The sequence below is a fragment of the Gossypium hirsutum genome, chromosome A08, assembly GCF_007990345.1.
Source record: "Gossypium hirsutum isolate 1008001.06 chromosome A08, Gossypium_hirsutum_v2.1, whole genome shotgun sequence".
NCBI classification, from domain to species: Eukaryota; Viridiplantae; Streptophyta; class Magnoliopsida; order Malvales; family Malvaceae; genus Gossypium; species Gossypium hirsutum.
In genome coordinates, this window is record NC_053431.1 from 2,553,201 (window position 1) to 2,575,315 (window position 22,115).

Below are 22,115 nucleotides of genomic sequence, written 5' to 3' on the forward strand. Positions count from 1 at the left end.
CATATGGAAATTCTGAATTTCAATAGTTATGAAATAACTTATAATGTCTATAAAAAGTATTAATTGAGAAAATTATCTTAATTGAGGGGTTAATTGAGCAAGGACTGAATTGTATGAATTGTGAAATTTGGGGCAAAATGGAAATCAATATTTTGCACTAAAATTGTTTTAGACAGCAGCAATAGTCTAACTTTGAAAAATCACCAAAAATTATAGAAATTGAATTAGAGGATGAATAAAATATGAAATTAAATCTTATTGAGTCTAGTTTCTTATAAAAGAAATTATGTAAGCAATGGAATTGTAACTCATGAGATACAATAACTTTTGTGAGACAAGGTCAGAATGATTTTGAGTTCCCCTGTTCTGACGTTGGAAAATCATAAAAAATTGGATAAAAATAATTAGGGGCTTAAATTTATATGTTTAGAATCCTGAATGAGTCTATTTTCAAGAGAAACAAACGAGGACATCATTCGAATCCTGTACAAGAAGATAATTAATTTTTAGTGAAGAAGGGTCGGAACTGTCAGACAGCAGAACAGGGGAGACTTTAATGAATAAACTGTATTAATTGGCCCAACCAAAAATTATGAAATTTTTATGGTAAGAAGGTATATGAGTCTAGTTTTAGGGAAAATTATAGGATCTTAATTTGGAGTTCTTTATCTCAAGATAAAAATAATTTAGTGACTATGACACAGATGGACAGCTTGAATATTCACATAAGTAGATAGTGAAAATTATGGATAATGTTACCTACAAGTGTGTTGTTTATACTAAGGATGTGGAATGGAGAGGAGGAGGAGGAAAAATATGTATGAATATTCAGCTAGCATGGCTAATTTTTATGTTTTTGGCTCAAGGACTAAATTGAATAAAAGTAAAACTTTATGGGTAATTTTGTAAAAATGTCGAAAATGACTAAATTGAAGGGAATGAATTGTTTTATTATCTAATTTAATAAATTGAATGAAATTATCAATTTAAGATTGGGTGAAATTTGGGAATATGGTAAATTACCAATATGCCCCTAAATCTTAGTATTTCTGCAATTTAGTCAGGTAGGTTCGTATATCCTGCATGAGCATATAAATATAAAAATTTAAGTATTGTATCATATTTTATATGATATTTTGAATTGAATATATGAAAAGAATGTTACATGAAACATGAAAATGAATACTAAATAATATAAATTAATTGAAATTATTCTGAAAATCTCGGTAATGCCTCGTATCCTATCCCGGCCTCAGGTACGGGTATGGGGTATTACAAACATAACTACAGAACACCCATAAATACAGATTTAGAAATTATGATAAACACAAAGACAGTCATATCATTTGTTAAATTCACAACACCCCTCACTTATTTATTCAAATCATTCCCAAAGAACTGAAATGCTGAATCTTTCCATCCAATTCAATCTTGAATTCCAATGCCACTATCACAAATTACAAAAAAAAAAACCATGTTTTAACTTAAATATTAGATAAGAAAGATGAAACTTATGAAATAATTGTCAGAAAAGAAACTCACCTAAGCAAGATGTTGGATGCAGAGCTAGTTTCTTCCTACTTTGTTTCTTTGTACCCACTTCGTGAAATTGTATTGCCAGTCTCTGTCCACCTTTCTAACAAACCACCATGGTCTTCCAGTTGTGAATACAATGTAACCCAGGCTCAGTCCTATCACTACTCCACTTCCGTACCCCATCATTACAACTTGCCAAAAGAAGGGTATCTTAGAACCTTCATGTTCCACCACCAATGGTGAAGGCGGGTCGGGCCCCCGATGGTTGACGCATTGCTTGGATAATGGTAATCCACACAATCCCAAGTTACCGCTGTAGGAATCATTATCAAATGTATCGAATTGATTCCCGTGAGGAATTGGTCCAACAAGTTTGTTGTTTGAAAGATTCAATACTGCAAGAAATGTTAGATTCGTCATTTGAGAAGGAATCCCGCCACTAAACTTGTTTGATGAAAGATCCAATGATTCAAGTGCTACCAAATTTCCAAATGATGCTGGGATAGGACCAGTGAAATTGTTGTGAGAGAAATTGAGCATTTGCAGGGAAATAAGTCGCCCAACATCCTCAAGAATTTCTCCAGAGAATTGGTTGTTTGACAAGTCCATAGATACGAAAATGTCCAAGGTCTTTGTCAATCCCATCTCCAATCCTTTTGTTGTTACATTCACAGGAATCATAAATACAACTGACATCTACTATTCCAAAAATATCTGTATATGAGGAGTTTAACCACTCTCTAGGTTTATCTTTCATTGCTTTCAAATTTCGTAAGAGTTTCGTGGACAATGTGCCCGTGAACTCATTTGCAGAGAGATCAATAATTCGCAATGCAGAGAAGTTAGATGAAGCTATGGAATGAGGCAGTGATCCATAAAATCTATTAAATCTCAGGATAAGAACTTGCAGACTTGGAAGCGAAGCTATCCAACGGGGAAATCTATCTGTTAACTTGTTGTTCCCTAAATTTAAAATTTCCAATGAAGTAGAATAAACCAAAGATGATGGTACTAATCCTTCCAATTGATTGTCATTGAGTAAAAGACGGCTCAAACTATTATTCACAAAAGAATTAGGGATCTTGCCAATGAAGTTGTTCATTCGCAAATCTAAGGTCTAGAGATAGCTTAAATTTTCAAGACAATCAGGAATAGTTCCACTCAAGCTGTTTTCGGACAAGTCCAGAAGAGCAAGTGAACTCACATTGCAAATAGAAGAAGGGACGTTTCCTGTCAATTTATTCTCTGAAATGATGAACTCTTCCAACTCCTTTAAAATTGGAATTTGAGGATTCAAGCAAGTTGAGAGAATTGGTCCTTGAAGCAAGTTGGAATGAAGGTTGAGTTTTCCCAAATTGTTTCCCGGAAATTGCTCCAAAGCAGTCAAAAAGTTATGAGAAAGGTCCAACCATTGCAATCCTTCCCACCCTTCAGCTTCCCATTTGGAAATTCCACCAGAAATCCTGTTATTGGAAAGATCTAAACTTTCCAAGTTCGATGTTCGAAAGAAACTCGGGAACTGCCTTACGCTACAACCAGAGAAGTTCACATTGTAAGCTGGGGGAAAGAATAGTTCACATCATTGCCGCTTGTGCTTAATGATAATAAACTATTATTTGAAACATCAAGAACTTCAAGACTCGTGAGTTTTGAAAGCATGTCTGACTTGATCACACCACTCAAGTTGTTTGATGACAAATCAAGCCAAGTAAGGTTCACAAGATCAAAAAAGGAATCGGGTATTGGACCACCAATGTTATTATACCTCAAATGAACCTCTTGGATGGAACTAGGCTTCTGAATTCGATCAATCGGACCAACTAGTTTGTTATAACTGAGGTCCAAACGTGGAAGGGATGGCAGAGTAAACAGCCAAGATGGTACTACACCACTTATAGAGTTATTAGATAACCCAAGTTCCTCTAGCAATTGAAGCTCACTAACATGATTTGGCAAGGGACCTTCCAGGTGATTGGATGACAAATCCAAACGGGTAATTTTTGTGAGGTTGAAGATAGTTATTGGAAGTGGACCACTCAAACTGCATGAAGAAAAGCTTAAAAAAGTTAATTTTCTAAGGTTTCCAAAAACATCTGGAATCTGTCCTTCAAGCGAATTTCCTGATAAATCAACGGAAATGATTTGAGTGAGATTTCCAAATGATGCTGGAATTGACCCCCTAAAACCACAATTGGAAGGGTCCAACAACTCAAGACCACTACTCCAGCTTGTGTTAGGGAGAAAACCTGTGAGACTTTCATTCTCACTTAAATATAAAACTTTGAGGTTTGGAAGCTGAAAAACTTGAGTTGGGAATTCCCCATGTAATTTACACCCACTGAGACTCAAATGTTCAAGTGATGAAGACAAGTTTAGAAAGGGAGTAAGTGCAACGTCAGACATATCTACAGTGTCAAGCACAAGGTTTCTTAATTTGGTCAAGTTTCTTGCAAGCATGTCAAAACCTTGGCTATCAAATCTTAAGTCCAAACCGTAAGAGGAAAGATCAAGTGAAACCAAACTTGATAGGAGATTGATATTATGCGGGATCAAACCATAGAAGCCATTAGAAGAGAGATTAAGATGAGTTAAACTCACCAACTGGATAAATAACTCTGTTGAGATAGCACCATCGAAAGCGTTGTCAGCAAGGTTGAGTCGTCGGAGTCCATGAAAGTGAAACAAGCTGCTAGTGTTCTCAAGAAGAAAGCCTTCGAGGTTGTTGGAGCTCAAGTCAAGCCATTGGAGGTTGTGAAGTTGAGAAAGGCTGTTGTTTGCGAAGAGAGAACCAACAAGGCAACTGTGACTAAGATCGATACCGATTACATGCCCAGTCACGTTGTCGCATTCCACTCCCTCCCATGAACAACAATCAATGCTTTTGTTCCATGACTCTATGTCTATCTTGGGGTAAGAATCTCGAAAACAATCAACAGAAATGGTGGTTTTAAAATGGAGCAAAGCATCTCTCTGATGTGGGAGACATAAATGAGAGGATGGAGGAGCAACAGTGGAAGACAAACTCCATGAAAGTTGCAAGATCACCAAAACCAGGCAAAGGCTTCCCATATTTTTTTTCTCCAAAAAAGAAACTAAGTACAAAGTTAAGAAATAAAGGGTTGTGTATTATAAGAACAGCCAAGTCCTTAATATAAGTAAGGATGTTCCTTTTATTGTATTACACAATTTTCTTTAGTTAAAAATAATTTATCATATTTTAAAATACATTTTTATTTATTTGATATTTAAAAACTTGGATTTAAAGGTGGATTTAGATGTTTTAAAATTAATGGTAATTACATACAGGGTATATCTAAAGGCTTGGTAGGGATTTTGATCCCCTAAAATTAAGAAAGGTTATTTTAAAATTTTTAAAATTTTAAATTATTAAAGGTAAAATTTTACTTTGGCATCCCTAAAAATAATAAAAATTCAATTTAATTCTTTAAAATTATAATAAAAAAATATAAACTATTCAAATGATAAAATTATATTTTTACTATTGTAAAAATTACAATTTAATTTTACCCCTTAATTTTGAAATCATTTTATCGTTTGGGTATTATTGCATTCCAAGATGTTTTGTAGAGTTTTATATATATACCTCCGACTTATAAAATTAGTCAAGAGAATTGGAACTTAAAAGCAGGTTGGAAAAATGTTGAGCATTTCCAAACTCTTTCCTGGAAATTGCTTCCAAAATGGTAAAAAAAGTTATGGTGTTGGAAAATTATGAATGTTGAATAAAAGTTGATGGTATTTCAACTATGAAGTGATGGATGCTCTTTTAAGTATATCAGAATTAATAACATATGATACACATAATAAAAATTGTGTACTTATTTAAAAATCATTATAATTTATTAATGGTTCATAATTTAATTACAATAAATATTAAACATGAAAATTAAAATTATATTTTTTTGGTAGTAATTTCATTATAGATTCTAATCATAACCCCTCCCTAACCCAAAAATAAAAGTACAATGAGCTTCAGCACACTCGAAATCAAGTCATCTCGTATTAACAACAATATCCATATTAATTAAACTAAGATTCAACCGACAAATCATATCTACTTAAATATCAAGTGGACCCATAAAAAATTGAAAAGAAAAAAAAACATCAATAATTATTTTGAAATCAACCAAGTGTTAGTTATACCACAAAAGTCTATCCCATTTTAGAAGTTAAGACTTAATGTTTACTTGATTTCCCATTTCATTCTCTACTTTTCATTTTGTACCAAAAAAAAAATCACTTATTTAACTCTTAATCTAATTTTATCTTTTTTCTGCTCTGATTTTTTTTTAAATTTCTTTGAATTAGACTATTTAATTTAGTTAATAATAATAATTTATTTTTAAAAAATATTTGTATACATTTCTACTTATTTGATATTTAAAACTTTTAGGTCTAATAGTTCCTTATTCCCATACACTTTGGAATTTTGAAATTTTGCCCATTTACATTTAATTCCATGAATTTAATCCCCTCACTTGTATGATTTAAAAATTAAAGTTTGATTAATAATAATGTTAATTTATTTATGATAATTTTGAATATATATATATATAATATGAACTTGATTTTAATTTTCAAACTAGACTTATAAATACTAAAATGACACTTATTCAAATATAAAGAAAGTTTACTAATAGTATTACTTCTAATTTTCAAATTAAAAAAATAGAGATAATAAATTTGAAATGTCCAAAAGTAAAAATAAAAATAAAAAAGGGCGTAGAATTTTAATATGATTTTACAACTTTATTTTTTTTTTACCATTTAAGAAAGACTCATCATAATTTGTAAGTTGAATATATATATAATTTAATTTTTTTAAGAGTATATATAAAATTTAATATTGTTTGGACTTATTCTGTAGTGAGAGTTTTAGCATTTATTATGTTGATTAGAAATTTATTGTTGTTAGTGCATTTTATAAGTAAATAACTAACTCACTTGATTTATAAACTAAGTTTTTAAGGGGAAATTTTAATGGAGAGAGACCTTTGATCTTTTAAGTGCAAAAGTGAAGTTGTTAAATCGGGGTGTTAGGACTTAAATTACTTCTGTACGATGTTGAAAGATAGTGAATTATCTTTTTTGAGAAAGGCCTCGTAAGTATAGGGAAATCGAATTGCGTAAACATTAAAAATAAGAAGTATAATGTCTCTAATGAAAGCATGTGAAATCGAATTTTGATCTGAAGCTAAGAATTGAAAAATATGTTTATCCCAAGTTCAGAGGCTAAATTGAATAAAATACAGAATATATGTGAAATCGAAAAAGAGATTATTTAAGATCATGCATCTCGTGGCATTATTGTTGTGATCCATTGAATGACTATTATGTGTTATTATGTTATATTGGTTGATATAAATATATATTTGTATAGAATTACTAGAGGAAAAGCTAGATTTGCATAATAGGCCATGAGAAACCTACTCGTTTGTATTTTGAAAGGCTAGTTCTTATGGTTAGTACTACTCTTCCTTGCTTACTAAGGTTTGATTTTTATCTATTTTTTAACATAATATAAAATGTTGATAAAAATTGGCATACATGGATAATAGATGAGATTGAATTGAATTGGATAATTTTGGTCCTAATATTGTGGCATGTATATAGGGTCATTGTGTCATGTAAATGGTCATCCTAATCTGAAATGTTTTATTTGTAGCTAAGGTTTTGTTTGCATGTTAAGCTTGACATATGGCCTAGTTTGTGCCTAGTTTGGTTATGTTAATGCCATTTCGATTCTTGAATTCAAAGTTTACCTAAGCCTTATGTGTTTAAGTTGATAAATGTGGTAACTTGGTTCGTTAAGATTCATAAATGGCTTGAATATGTCTAGACTTGAATATGTCTAGACTTCAATCATGAGTTTAATGTCATTTGAGCACTTGATTTCAAAAATCTTATACGTTTGATTTCAAAAAGAGATATAAGTTTGTAGTATACCATCTACAATGTAACACCCCCTACCCGTATCCGTCACCGGAACAGAGTACAAGGCATTACCGAGGAGTACAAAACACTTACAGATAATTTAAATATATTTTCATAACAACTTGTCTCGATTTCATACTATTTCATATTTAAGCTTTATTCACCAAAGTATTTGAAATATCATCTTTATGCAAATAGCACACATGAGGTACATAATTCCATAGTTAAGAATGAACACATTTATCAAACATATTTCACATTCATATATCAATGTCTTACATTTCCATATATCAATAACCGTCATTTTTCTTGTTTTTCAGATAATTATGTGTAACCATTGATAAGCATGTAATTCACTGTTTCTTCCTGTCAATCACAATTTCAAATGACAAATTCGTGTGAATCAGCTCAACCTCATTAGGTGTTTAAATTCTGTCACTTTGATTCACATACTCATAATTTACTAACATATCCTGTCAAACACAATCTCTGAAGCTCAATAATAATAATGATAACATTACTTACATTTCTTTTTCCACATGTTACATTTACGATTTACGAACTTGTCCATCCAAGGAACAGCTTACGAATTTGAGTACATCGTGATCTGAAGCCCGAAATCTAGCTGAAGCACATAAGTGTTAAACGGAAGCCCGAAGGCTAACTGAAGCACATAAGTGCTAAACGGAAGCCCGGAGACTAACTGAAGCACATAAGTGCTAAACGGAAGCCCGAAGGCTAACTGAAGCTCATCAGAGCTGAACTGAAACCCAAAAAGGGTTAACTGAAACTCATATGAGTTAACGGAAGCTCGTAAGAGCTAAACGGAAAGAAAACACGAGAATTTACAACAAATGCTAAATCTCGGTTTACTTGGGTAATTTACCGTCAATTCATCTTTTTCACTGAATGATTGTACTCATTTTCTGCGTTCCGTTCCTCTAAAATTCTCAGTTTAATTTCATAACTTTTGTACATAATTTACTTATTTTCAACAATTAACATACTTAAATATTAATCACCATTCATAAAATAATACTGAAATTTAATAATATTAACAAATGGTCACTAGATTTAGTTATATACTCACAAGTTCGATTTTTGTATTATAGCGATAATCATAATTTCATAATAAATATTCCAAATAAAACATTATATCGTTTCTAATTCAACACTTATCGATTATAATCGGGCATGTGATCCGTTTATACACGAGTCATTCATATATTTTTGTATATTTTCCTCCTCCTCCTCTCCATCCACATCCTTAGTATAAACAACACACTTGTAGGTAACATTATCTATAATTTTCACTATCTACTTATATGAATATTCAAGCTATCCATCTGTATTATAGTCACTAAATTATTTTTATCTTGAGCTACAGAACTCCAATTAAGATCCATAAATTTTCCCAAAAACTAGATTCACATATATTCTTACTATAAAATTTTCATAATTTTTGGTTGGGCCAATTAATACAGTTTATTCATTGAAGTCTCCCCTGTTCTGCTGTCTGACAATTCCGACCCTTCTCCACTAAAAATTAATTATCTCCTCGTACAGGATTCGAATAATGTTCTCGTTTATTTCTCTTGAAAATAGACTCATCCGGGATTCTAAACATATAAATTTAAGCCCCTAATTATTTTTATCCAATTTTTTATGATTTTACAAAGTCAAAACAGGAGAACCCGAAATCATTCTGACCTTATCTCACAAAATTTATCATATCTCATGATTTACAATTCCATTGCTTACATTATTTATTCTATAAAAAACTAGACTCAATAATCTTTAATTTCATATTTTATTCATCCTCTAATTCTATTTCTACAATTTTTGGTGATTTTTTAAAGTTAGACTACTGCTGCTGTCCAAAACAGTTTTAGTACAAAATGTTGATTTTCATTTTGCCCCAAATTTCACAATTCATACAATTCAGTCCTTCCTCAATTAACCCCTCAATTAAGATAATTTTCTCAATTAATACGTTTCCTAAACATTATAAGTTATTTCATAACTATTGAATTTCAAAATTTCCACATAAAACTCTAACTTCAAACTCTTTTATAATTAGGTCCTAAACATTCACTTTCTATTCAATTCTTACAATAAAATCAACATATAAACAATTTAAAGCTCTAATTCCATGCCAAATCATCATATACTTCCAGCACATATGTATAGAAACTTTCAATTTCTTTCATAGAATCAAAAACTAATGAATTCAACAATAGGACCTAGTTGTAAAAGCCACAAAAACACAAAAAATTCAAGAAATAATCAAGAATTGAACTTCTTGAAGTAAAAATATGAAAAACCAGCTTAATAGAACTCTTCCATGGCATTTTTTTGATGAGAATGAAAAAAAAATAAAGAGAAATCTAGATAATTCCACTTCAGTCCTAGCTTTATTAAGTAAATTTTGTAATTTTCCAATTTTGCCCTTAATTCTCCTTATTTTCTTGCTGATTTCATGCCCCTGCCGTCGAGCCCAAATGGGCTTTGGGTCTATTTTCCTTTTAAACCCTCTTTCTTTTATCAATTAAGCTATTTAATCATTTCCCATAATTTTGCATTTGATACAATTTAGTCCTTTTTGTTCAATTAACTATCAAAACTTTAAATTTTTTTGACAAAAATTTAATACTAACATATTAACACTCCATAAATATTTATAAAAATATTTATGGCTCGATTTAAAATTATTGAGATCTCGATACCTCGTTTTTTATTCTAATTATTTTAATATTTATTTTTAGTATACTATTCACTATTTCAAAATTTCTGCTAGCTTCACATTTAATTTATACTCACTAAATTAATAATATTTCCTACTCATTTTTCGAATTTAGTGATCTCGAATCACTATTCCGATACCACTGAAAATTAGACTGTTACATACAAAGTCATGACACCTCCTCATGATGTTGCAACACCACCTTTTAACATTACGACTTTCTCTGTTTGAGGTCGCAACATCAAATAACTATATTCAATGTCGTGACATTACACCCTAGTGTCGTAATGCCAATTCTGTAAAGTTTGAAACTTTACATTTTGGTCCTAAGTTGTGTCACCAACCTACAATTTTAGATGTCATGACGTCAACTCAAACTATTTTGAAATTTTACATTTTAATCCTCAAATGATCTCAAGTTATCAAAAGAACTTTTGTAATCCCATACAAACCCTAAATCAAATTATATGTTATGATATAATGATGAAATGATCATGTTAATGAAGATAAAGTATTGCGTTGATAAAAATTATATTGTAATTAATTGTAGTTGCTCCGACAATATATATAACATCCTGTAGCTCGAACTCACGAATCTAGTTGAGCAAGAGATATTACATGTTTGCTATAGTAAAAAAAAATTATACATATATATGAACTTTAAATTTGTTATAAAATATGTAAATTGTAATTATATTTTATTATATCATATTGTTTATTTGGTAGTTCAATTGTGTAGGATTTTTTTTTTAATTTAAGCAAATTGCTGTAATATGTTGGATATATTTGTAATTACTATAATGAATTAGATATTAATAATATGTTTATGAGAGAGATTTAATTTTTTTTACTTGTAATTAGTTTGTTCACTTAGTTGTAAATAGTTAATTTTATTAGCAATAGGTTTAATTTGAATATAAATATAATATTTGTCGTGAAAATTATTTAATAGAAATATTTTATTATAAGTTTGTAATGCTTATAATGAAATTTAGATTAAGTTAAAATAAAAGTTTATGATTGTGAAAATATTTTCCATTTTTGTTGTTTTTGCAAGTTTGGGGAAATGACATTGCTACAACTTTTTGCATATATCTGATGAAATATTGAAAATAGTAAATATTACCAACTTGATTTTAACATAATATATTGTTTTGTTCACTAACGTGTTATATAAACTATAGATAGCAAATGGGTTGATCAGTCCGAAGCAGGTTGTCTCATGGTTCTTTAGGTGATATTGACCCAAGGGTCCATGCATGCCTAGACAAAGTGAATTTCGGGTACACGGTGTTAATCCGAAGCTCCACAATCTATCCAGATTTATTAGCTACATTGGTGGAGCAATGAAGATCTAAGACATACATTTCACTAGTTGTGTGGTGAGTGCACTATTGGAATATGTTGATATATAGCTTGTTCTTCCAGTTCAAGGATTACTTGTAATCGAAGAATCAAGTTCGGACATGGACAATGTTTGCCTAGAGTTGTTCGAGAGGTATCCCCCGAAAAGAAAAATGAAAGAGAATTTTATTTTACACACTTGGCCGGACACTTTCCTAACGATGCTACTTGAGACTGCATCAGAAGCAAAGGTGCAATTCTCAACTCAATCTTAGGAAAATTTTGATTGTCAGATAAATCACATAATCGAGTGAACTAATACTATCTCCGTGATTTGAGACATGCAAATAATTTTAGTTAGAAGAAGACGTACCTGCATCATTGTGTTGGGAGATGTGCTTAGAATCTACTAGCAAGTACCAAGACATTGGTGGATACTAGTACATGCTCCAATAATGGGTATATTTCAAAATGCCTTTCTTGCCTCTAGTTACTCAGCTTGCTCTTCACTTTCCACTAGTTACAAGTATTGCACAAAAAGGTGCAAAAAAAATTGCCTAGCTTGTTATGAACAATAATATCTGCAAACCCATTCGAAAATAAGATTTCTTTAGATGAGAAATTTGGTTCTCGACCTTCTCCACCTGTGTTGATACAAATTCTATAAAATCTTCTAATAATTCATTAAGGACCAAATTCCTCATTCAAGGAAATCTTGGAGTTCCCAAATGGGTTTGCAAATATTATTGCTCATAACAAGCTAGATAAATTCTCTTTGCACCTTCTCGTACAGTAATCGTAACAAAATATTTAACCAATATTTCGTACCAAACTTTCTCCGTATCATGCCTCACTGCAAATCACCATAACCTATCTAATATAACTTTATGCTCTATATAAATAAATGTTTCCCTATGGTTGAACGGAGTAGTTCTAGGCGTATATCTTTGTGGTGGTTGCCTACGAAAAGGTGGTTGCTCACGACGTTGGTTCGGATTACCCTTCTCCTTAGTCATCCCCTATGTCTTTATTTTTTTTCAGTTTAGTTTGGTTGAGTCGATTGAGGTAACGATATCACATACGGATCGTTGACAAGAACACTAAAGTATGTCAACGAAGTTGTTAAAAGTTTACACCTAAAAACCGAAACGCATCAAGCATAGCTGTCATGTGGGACTATATGCCGACCCAAACAAGTCCTGCATCATAAAATCTATACCTGCTTTCTTGTTTTGACTTCTGGTTGGATGACTTGAGAATAATCAACTGAACGTTGCCATATCTTCAACATTCCATGCATGATGTGATCGACTGCTAGAAGAACCCGCAATTTGTCCCCTCCCCCCTGCCCCAAACTTAAGCATTTTCGATCGATAACTACTCATGGGTAAATGTCATTGCTAGGCTGAACAACCTCTTAATTGGACAGACATACCCGACATCCGGTAGTTATCAACATGCAACGGAGTAGGGCAATGTGCAGCTTGCAGTTGAGCATGTAAAGGACTAAGTTCCCTCAAAAGGCCACCTTGAAGCCGAAACGGAGGTCGACCACCATTGAGTAAAATAGAATCTCTCATTTTCCCTAAACCAATTAATGTAGACATGTAATCACCTTGACAAGGAAAACCACAAACCAGACAAGTCTGATGTCGATTACCCCACATCTGTATTCAATATTGGTGGAAACTCGACCAATGGGTTTCTTGCCTACTCCATTTTTGGTATTTTCGGAATTGTTGTTGTTGTTGTGAGTAATAACTCTAGGTTGGGGAATTTATAGTGATTTTTGGAAATAGATAAATAATTAAGGTTAGGTGGATTGTGGATTTGATTAAATGTTTGATAGTTAAGGGTCTTTAGGAAGAGGTAGTTGGTAGTTTTGGGGTTAATGGCCAATGTAATAAAAAATTGATTTCTTTTAAAGGTAACAAACATATAATTTTCATAAATAATTTCAAATAATAAATTAATTGTTCTGTATGATTTCAATAATTTCCCCAAAAAATTCAATTTACTATTTATTAAATATAATTGAAAAAGAGAAATTGAATTGTTTGAGATTAAAGTCAAACTCTTTGACTTACAAGATAATATTTTTATCATTGGATCAAGAGATTAAAAAGTTCTAGTAATAGTTTTAAAAATAGATATTATAAATAGCTTACGTGAGTAAAATACTATTAATTTTGTTTTTTTGTTTTATAACTTCAAACGTTGATAGGAAGCACTAAATTTCCACTATGGAAGAGCAAAATCATTTGACTTTTTTTACTATTAATGAAAGAGTAGAAGGAAAAAAAAGATGGATAATTTGATTTATATTCACATTATACTTAAAACCCTAAAAATCTAATTGCTAACTAAAGTTCCACAGAAGGTAATAATAGAACAACAACCAAAGCCAAAAACCCTAGAGATTTGAATCTCAGGATCAACAACTACTACAGAGAGAGGGGGAGAGGGGTTGATTTGTGAACGGCTTCGGGAAATCTAAACTTATCTGATTTAATCATCATCGGCACCGGAAGTTTTGGAGGTTCCGGTTTTCTTGGGGAGGAGGAGGTTGTGGATGTTAGGCATCACACCACCATTGGCGATCGTCACATCGCCGAGCAGCTTGCTCAGCTCTTCGTCGTTCCTTACGGCAAGTTGGATGTGACGTGGCACGATTCGGGTTTTCTTGTTGTCCCTGGCTGCATTCCCTGCTAGTTCAAGAACCTAATACAAACACACAATGATAACTGAATTAGTAAAGCAGTTTTTTGAAGAAAAACTTTGATATGCTTTTTAGGTGCAAGTAAGACTAGGTTTCACTTTCACATAGTAGAAATTTTTTGGGGAGAAGAAACCCTAATTTGCGAGCCTACCAAAATGGAAAGATACTGAAAATTTCAAGCATAAAGCATAGATCCGAAGATGAAATACTAATTTCTGCGATCATAATTATAAAAGGTCTGATTTAGAACATAGATCCGTTAAAAAGAAACAAATTTCACAAAAACCTAGAAATTTCAAATTTTAAAAAAAAGCATACATGAAAAGAAAATTGTTGATTGATCTTATTTTATCAAAATTGAAATTAGAAAAATAAAATTTCTCCTGATTTCAAGGGACGAAATTAGGAACCCTACATTAGGCTACGAAACAGAATCAAACGACTACACTTGTGAAAACTGCCGATAATCCTTCACCGAAATTTAAAATGAAAAAACAAAGGATTGTTAAAATTAGACCAAAAAATAGTTTTCGCACCTCAGCGGCAAGATATTCAAGAACGGCGGCGAGGTAAACCGGAGCTCCAGCTCCGACCCGCTCAGCATATTTCCCAGCTTTAAGGAACCGAGCAATACGACCCACCGGAAACTGAAGCCCAGCCTTGCTACTCCTTGATGTTGCCTTCTTCGAGGCTCCGGATCCGAGAGTCTTACCCCGACCCGTCATTAATATACGAGAAATAAAACGAGAGATGCAGAAACAAATTAAAGCGTGGAAAGGAGAAATAGAAATTAGTGAATACTTGCCGCTTATTTTGGGTGTATATATAGAGGAGAGATTAGAGAAAATAGCCAATGGAAAACAAGTACGTGGATCGAGAAAAGTGACCGTAGGATGGAAATTAAATAAACGGTTGGATTTGAAACCGAACACCGCTTTCGGTCTTTATTATTATTTCTTTTGTGTGGATTTTGGTTAGTTATAAAATTAAGAGAGGGGAAATTCCGTTTTTGTCTTTTTTTTTCCTCAGACTGGAATGTTATTGAGTGAGGTTAATGACTGAAATGTCCCTGACATTTCAGAAATTTTAATACTTTTATTTGTTGGTTCGGTAAAGGTGTGCAGTGTCAAGTAAGATAATGCTGCTGTCCATTATCGTAAAAGTATCATGGAAATTGATGTATTAAAATTAATTTATATTTTATTTTTTATTTAAAAAATAAATTAATTAATTATTATGTATTAAATTAAAGAGTAAATTAATTATTCTGTTAAAAAATTATTTATGTACGTTGAGGTATGCAAAACATTCCATATGTAATTGTTCGATTATTCTATCAGTACACTAATTTTTAATTGTGAAAATAAATGAAGTTTTTAACAAAAATAGTTTATTTGTTCTTTAATCTAACGTATAGGGATTAATTTGCTCATTTTTTAATAAATGAAGTAAAATGCAATCTACCTTCTAGTACGGTGGCTTCCATGATTAAGAGTCGAATTGCATTTTATCCGTTTTTTAAAAAATAAACAAATTAGTCATCGTATGTTAGATTAACAGTAAACAAGTCATTTTGATAAAAGTTTCATCTATTTCTGCTGATAAAAATTGGTCCTTGCACAGCAAAATGAGGTACACATAGCACTTTACGTGTAATTTTTTTATTATTCTATTAGTCATACTAGTTTTTAGCATTAGAAATGGATAAATTCAAACAGAAAAGATTAGTTTACTATTTGATCTAACATTGATTAATTTACCCATTTATTTTAATAAAGAGAACAAAACGCTAACTCTTAACATAATATCTGTGACAGCTCTCATTTGACCCTAGTCGGAAAGTGGTTTCAGGACCACAAAATCGAGTCACAAAAATAATTAAATGTTATATTCTATGCCAATTATAAGTGAAAGTGTATGGATGAAAAATTTCATACTTTGATTTTGTCATTTAAATGTGAAATTAATTAAAAAGGACTTATGTGAAAAATATTGAAATTGTGATAGGTTGAAGTGTAGTGGCTAAATATTGCATGGCTTAAAATATGGGGATTTGCATGTCAAATTCCCCATTTTTAAGTAAGTGGCCGGCCATGATGATGGTTGAATAGCCATGTATGCATTATATATTAATTTTATAATAGTTAATGGTTTAAATGAATGAAAAAAAAAAAAAAGAAGGCCATACATCCTTGCCTTGTTATTGCCGAATGTTGGAGAAAGAAAGAAGGAAATATACTTTGAGGATTTCGGCAATGGAGTAAGCTAAAAAAAAAAATCTAAGGTAGAACAAAAAGGGCTCTTTGATTTTTGGCCTTGGTGATTCTAATTGGAGGTATGTTTGATTTTATTTCTTGATAATTTATGTGAAATTAAGTTAATTGCTAAGCTCCTTTCATAGCCCATGACTCAATTTTTGTTATTGGTTTGAAGTGATGCATTCGGCTATGGGTTGTTGAGTGTCTTTGAAGGTGTTTGATGTTTTTGGTATTAAAAGTGATGATAGATGAGTTGAGCTTGATGAATAAGGATAATTGTGGCTTAATTGTTTAATGGCAATTGGCTATTATGGAGAAATTAGTAAGGCCAGAAGGAGATAGAAGTTGAATAGTTGTCGTATGTAGATAGCATGCATGCTAATAATGTTTTTATTTTCTACTTAATACCTTATTGATTATGAGTTAACATGAATGTTCAGTTGAACATATACCTTGAATTATGTTCAAAAAAATTTAATTGATTAGTTGTACTCTTCTTTTTGCTTTTAAATATTCGAAATATTGAAGGTGAAAAGCTGGAAAATTTCAAGTTGAAATGTTGTCCAAATGCTGGAAATTTAGCATGCATATTCTTTTATTTTAAATGCTTTGACCGGCTGTTGTAAATGAAGGAAAGTGTGATTGTGGATTATTAAATTTGACTATTGATTGGAAGTGTTTAATGCTGACCAAATGCTGAAAATATAACATATAAATCCCTTTGATTTAAATTCCATTAACTGCTGTTTTAAAGGAAGGGAACTTCGGTTCAATGTTGTCATTTTTTTTATTTGGCTACTCATTGTAAAGGTTAAATGTTGACCGAATGTTGGAAGTTAACTTGCATCCTGTTCGGTTACTACATGAGGGAGTTAGAATTGAACTTAAGATAGTTTATTACTAATTAATTTGCTGCTGTGATATTGTAAATTAGTGGCTGTCCAAATTAGGATAAATTTATGGTGCTTAGCTAATTAATATGCTGCTGTAATGCTGTAAATTATTGGCTGTCCAAATTAGGACAAAATCATGGTGTTATGTGCTAGCATGGTATGTATGTGTGATTTAGGTGAAAAATGTTTAGATGATTTATAATAATCGGCTAATGTGTTTTTGTGGATATAGATGCCGAATGTAGACTTAAGAAATTATTTGGAAAATTTGTTGTTTATTTAGGTGATAGAAAGTATGAAATAGTCTTATGTGATACGTGTATATAAGTAGATGGAAATGAAGTGTCGTATATTTTTTGTGTATGGGATTAATTGCACTTTGATTATAATGTGCATGATTATTACTATGTTTAATATGTGTGAAAGCCGAATATACCCATGATACAATGCTTGATTAGTTGATTAACAATAAGTTAAATTTGTTTAATTCAAGCTCAAGAGCATAAGGAGCCAATTTTGGATAAAGGGAAAGCGAAACTAGTCGATTAGTCAATCCGTAATTATTCGATAAAATCCAAGATAAGTTCTTAAGTGTTTGTGTTTGATCATGTTATATGCTTAAGAGTTGAATAATCATAATTAAGAAGATGTTTGATTGTGTATATATATATACATATGTCCTTTGTGTTGAATGAATATTAAATTAAAGTTATGAGCCGTATGTGACTAGCACATCTAGTCGACTTTGATACTCTTAAATTATATACTAAGATATGTGTTCCAATGTGGAATTTAAACCTTATGTGGTTGAAAGGATGAAAATCTTTGTTCATAGATATGTGTTTCAGTTATAAGTAATTGAAGTATAAGTTATGAAAGTATGAAAGAACAGGTGAATTGTTTTATCGAAATGTGATATTCGGGCCTTGGCCTAGCAAGCTTTAACCTGGTGAATAATATTATTAGGCTTCGGGCCTAACAGGCTATAATGCCGATGAGATAATATCGGGTTCGGGCCTAGCAAGCTATAATGCCGGTGAAATGATATCGGGCTTCAAGCCTAGCAGGCGAAATGCCAGTGAATGAGTTCAGACTTAAAGTCTAGCAGGCTCCGTGCCAGTGATGAATTCGGGTTTAAAACCTAGCAGGCTAAATGCCGGTAATTTGATAAAAGTCTAAGACTATGAAACCTTGTGTTAAATCGGCAATTAAATTCGTTCAAAAAAAATTAAGTTGGCCAGGTATGTGATACATACTTATACATGTTAGATCGATTGGAATTGAATCATGAATGTGAAATGAAAAGCATAGGTGTGTATTCGGTCATGGTGAAAGGTTATATGAATTATGTGAAATACCATTTAGATATGAATGACGAAAGTAACTGTGGTTATGAAATGGTACAATGGTTAAATTTGATTGAGTTAAAGTTGACATTGAAATATTTAAATGCTTATGTCATATATGTGAATAAGGGTAAAACCATCGTAAATTATCGATCAGGGTGGGCTATGTGCGGAACCATCTTATAATTGCCATTTTAATCGGTTGTGTGCGAATCATCGAGCATGATGTATTGTATTGATATTATGCTTAAGTGAAATTATAGATATGTGAAGAAATTGATTGGTGATGTACATGTTTAAATAATATGAATACAAAGAATGTGTGAAAGAGTAAATTTGTAATAAATCTACTTGGGACAGCAGCAGTAATGTGATTTTGGAAAATCACCATAAATTGTGGGAGTTGAGTTAGAAGCTGAATAAATTATGTAATTAAAGCTTAATGAGTCTAGTTTCTTATAAAAGAAACCGTGTAAGCAAAAGAATTTTTGATAATGAGATAATTGAAGTGGCGTGGGACAGAGCCAAATGACTTTAGGGTCCCCTGTTCTGTTTTTATAAAATCATTATAATTTGTACAAAAATGGTTATAAGATAAAATTTATATGCCTAGACTCCATAATGAGTCTAGTTTCAAATGAAATCAATGAGAACATATTTTGAATTCTGTATAATGATAAATTTGATTCGTAGTAAAGAGTGGTTAGATTAGTCAAATAGTGAAACAGGGAAACTTTAAGAAAAATCTGGTATTTATTGGCCAAACCAAAATTTTTTAAAATTTTATGGATAGAAGATATATGAATCTATTTTCAGGGAAAATTAACGCCACTTGATTTGGAGTTTCCTAGCTCCATTTATAAATAAATTAGTGACTGTTGCTCAGGAAGACAGATTGTAGTGAATTTGTGATTTTGTTGTAAACATTGATAAAACTTGTTAATGAGTTGCTTATTGTTTTCATAGGAACTTACTAAGCGTAAAGCTTACTCTCTCTTCCTTTCCCATGTTCTCTAGGGTTTCAGGTTTGCTCGGGTTGGAGTTCGTTGAAGATATTAGCACACTGTCAAGCTAACGCTATTGTTGTAGTGATTTCAAGTACTTTGAGTCTATGGCATGAATAGGAGTTTAAATATTAGAGTATGTGATATGGCTTTAACCATATGTGTTGGCCTATTTTTATTATGGGGTTGTAAATCCATTTTAATTATGCATGTATGTGCAATGGTATTACGTGATGAGTTTATAATGATTATAGCATGAATGTAGTAAAGATGTGAGTAATATCTATGATATCTATTGCATGTGAAATTGCCATAATCATGACATGTTAGGAATGTTTAAGTACCTAATTTTGTCATGTTATATGTTATTGTATAAGTACGTGTGCATGTGTTGTGAGTCTGACAAAATAGCTTGTAAAATAGCTTTGTATTTGTCCACACGGGTAGGCACACAGGCGTGTCTCTAGCCACGCGGGCGTGTGACCATACGGTCCATATTCACACGGGCGTGTGGAGCCTTAAAGCATGAATTTTCCAAGTTTTTCTTAAGTTCTCGGTTTAGTCCCGAACCATCTCTAATGTATGTTTTGGGTCTCGTGAACCCGTTTAAGGGACAAAATTTTTGTGAAAGAAAAGTTTTAAATTGATCAAAATTTTATGGCTCGATTTTATGTAGTTGATTGAATTTAAGTCAGGTAACACCTCGAACCTTGTCCCGACGTCGGATACGGGTTAGAAGTGTTACAATATCTCTACGATACTTTTACCTACCTTTAAATTATTATATAATTTATAATTACTAAATTATGTACACTTACCATACAAGTGAAAAAAAATAAATAATTTATATAAAAATAATAAAATTAAATTATAAAATTATGATGGCTTAGATTCAAATATTACAAATTTAAAAAATTTTACATTTTCGATAAATGTAAGATTCCACAATATATATTAATCTCATTACCATTTATTTTTTAGATAATGTAAAATTTTTATTCCAGATTTATTTTTATCATTGGACGATAGAGAGAGATCAGTCATTGAGCTTTGCAACGCAGCCATGGCTGCCATTCTTTGGCCTTCAATGGTTCAGTAATTAGAAATTTCGAAGCTGTGCTGAGTGCTGAGCTGCTGCTACTCTTTTCGGTGATGACGATAAAATATGGCATGTGATGTGGATCATGCATGACAAATAGTACTAAACAATGCGGTTTATAAATTATAGATCTACATAAATTTTCACTTTCATTACGTTGAAAGTTTTTAATTGTTTAACCAGTTAGATTATCGGTTCATGCGATTTAATTAAAAAACATTAAAAATAAAAATAATTTAATTTAATTTAATTAATAATTCAAATAATTTTTTAACTCGATTCAACTGGTTTATCTAATTTGATTAAAAATTATTAAAAGACTTATTACAAATAATAATAATAATAATAAATAGAATAAATTAATTCGATCGTTGGTTCAATCTATTTTTTAACTAGATTCATTTAGTTTGTATTCATTTGTTGATCAATTAACCCAACCTCTTGTTCCGAACTAGCATCCTAATCTAATCCAATTCTGATACCATGATAGTGTGGTCCGAGTTGTAAGTAAAAGGGACCTATATAAAAATAAAGTTTAAATACGCTCCAAATTCTTATACTTTTTGTACGTTTAAAATTCAGTGTATTTACTTTTATTTTCTGAAAATTGATCCCTTTACGTTTTAAATTTCAATATTCAAATCTAATTATTAATAACGTATTATTATTTTAACGATGTTAATAATTGAACTTATATTTTTAAATCCAAAAAGAAAAAGGGCTAAATTCCTTAAAACAAAAATAGGAAACTAAATTCCAAACATAGAAAAATTGTAAGGACTTTAAGCATATTTAACCTAAAAATAATCAAAAATTTTCAATATAAAATTCATTCATTTTAGCGTTCAATTATACTGTTTTTTTCCCATTCCCAGGACTGGTGAAAAAGGATATGGTACTATATTGTTGAATATGTGACTAAAGATTTATATAATGGTCACAAAATTTTATTTCACTATTTATATTCATCATCAATATTTATCGACATCGCAACCATGACCGGGATGATAAAATCCGTCGCATCCATGACCGGGATGATAATAGTTGTCCGGCTGTACCGTGTTACATAGTTAACATGCATGTACATATTTCATGTTTTTTTCGTGTAAACGGTACAAATACAACACGAATAATTATACGTGTCAAGATCTTAAACACGAATACAATACATGTATTAAACATGTGATGTTGATCGTATTTAAACGGATCGTGTCCTTC

The 22,115-nt window shown here is 31.4% G+C and overlaps 3 protein-coding genes and 1 long non-coding RNA gene across 4 annotated transcripts; 1 reads left to right on the forward strand and 3 right to left on the reverse strand.

The window, feature by feature from the left end:
* Positions 1-1,566: 1,566 nt before the first annotated feature.
* LOC107926174 (receptor-like protein 9DC3) lies at positions 1,567-2,232 on the reverse strand. The gene has a single exon (XM_016856972.1). It carries the CDS (start codon positions 2,230-2,232, stop codon positions 1,567-1,569), a length of 666 nt encoding a protein of 221 aa, XP_016712461.1.
* A 421-nt stretch (positions 2,233-2,653) lies between these two features.
* On the reverse strand, positions 2,654-4,605 carry LOC121203294 (receptor-like protein 7). The gene is made up of 2 exons (XM_041074669.1): positions 3,213-4,605; positions 2,654-3,093 (listed from the first exon to the last, which is right to left on the reverse strand). Exons 1-2 carry the CDS (start codon positions 4,603-4,605, stop codon positions 2,654-2,656), a joined length of 1,833 nt encoding a protein of 610 aa, XP_040930603.1.
* Positions 4,606-13,873: 9,268 nt separating this feature from the next.
* LOC107926310 (probable histone H2A.1) lies at positions 13,874-15,268 on the reverse strand. The gene is made up of 2 exons (XM_016857144.2): positions 14,834-15,268; positions 13,874-14,299 (listed from the first exon to the last, which is right to left on the reverse strand). The coding sequence occupies exons 1-2, from the start codon at positions 15,020-15,022 to the stop codon at positions 14,087-14,089; spliced, it is 402 nt and encodes a 133-aa protein (XP_016712633.1). The 5' UTR covers positions 15,023-15,268; the 3' UTR covers positions 13,874-14,086.
* Positions 15,269-16,473: 1,205 nt separating this feature from the next.
* On the forward strand, positions 16,474-20,114 carry LOC121204878 (uncharacterized). The gene is made up of 2 exons (XR_005900027.1): positions 16,474-16,632; positions 19,812-20,114. It is a non-coding gene; the product is annotated as an uncharacterized lncRNA (long non-coding RNA).
* Positions 20,115-22,115: the final 2,001 nt, after the last annotated feature.

What these genes read in the sequence shown, in the direction of transcription:
- LOC107926174 (XM_016856972.1), bottom strand. Translation starts at nt 2,232, where the DNA reads ATGTCAGTTGTATTTATGATTCCTGTGAATGTAACAACAAAAGGATTG.
- LOC121203294 (XM_041074669.1), bottom strand. Translation starts at nt 4,605, where the DNA reads ATGGGAAGCCTTTGCCTGGTTTTGGTGATCTTGCAACTTTCATGGAGT. An exon ending in GTCATCAAACAACTTGAGTG is followed by an intron (nt 3,094 to 3,212) that starts GTGTGATCAAGT and finishes TCTTTCCCCCAG; the next exon opens with CTTACAATGTGAACTTCTCT.
- LOC107926310 (XM_016857144.2), bottom strand. Translation starts at nt 15,022, where the DNA reads ATGACGGGTCGGGGTAAGACTCTCGGATCCGGAGCCTCGAAGAAGGCA. An exon ending in TTGAATATCTTGCCGCTGAG is followed by an intron (nt 14,300 to 14,833) that starts GTGCGAAAACTA and finishes TGTTTGTATTAG; the next exon opens with GTTCTTGAACTAGCAGGGAA.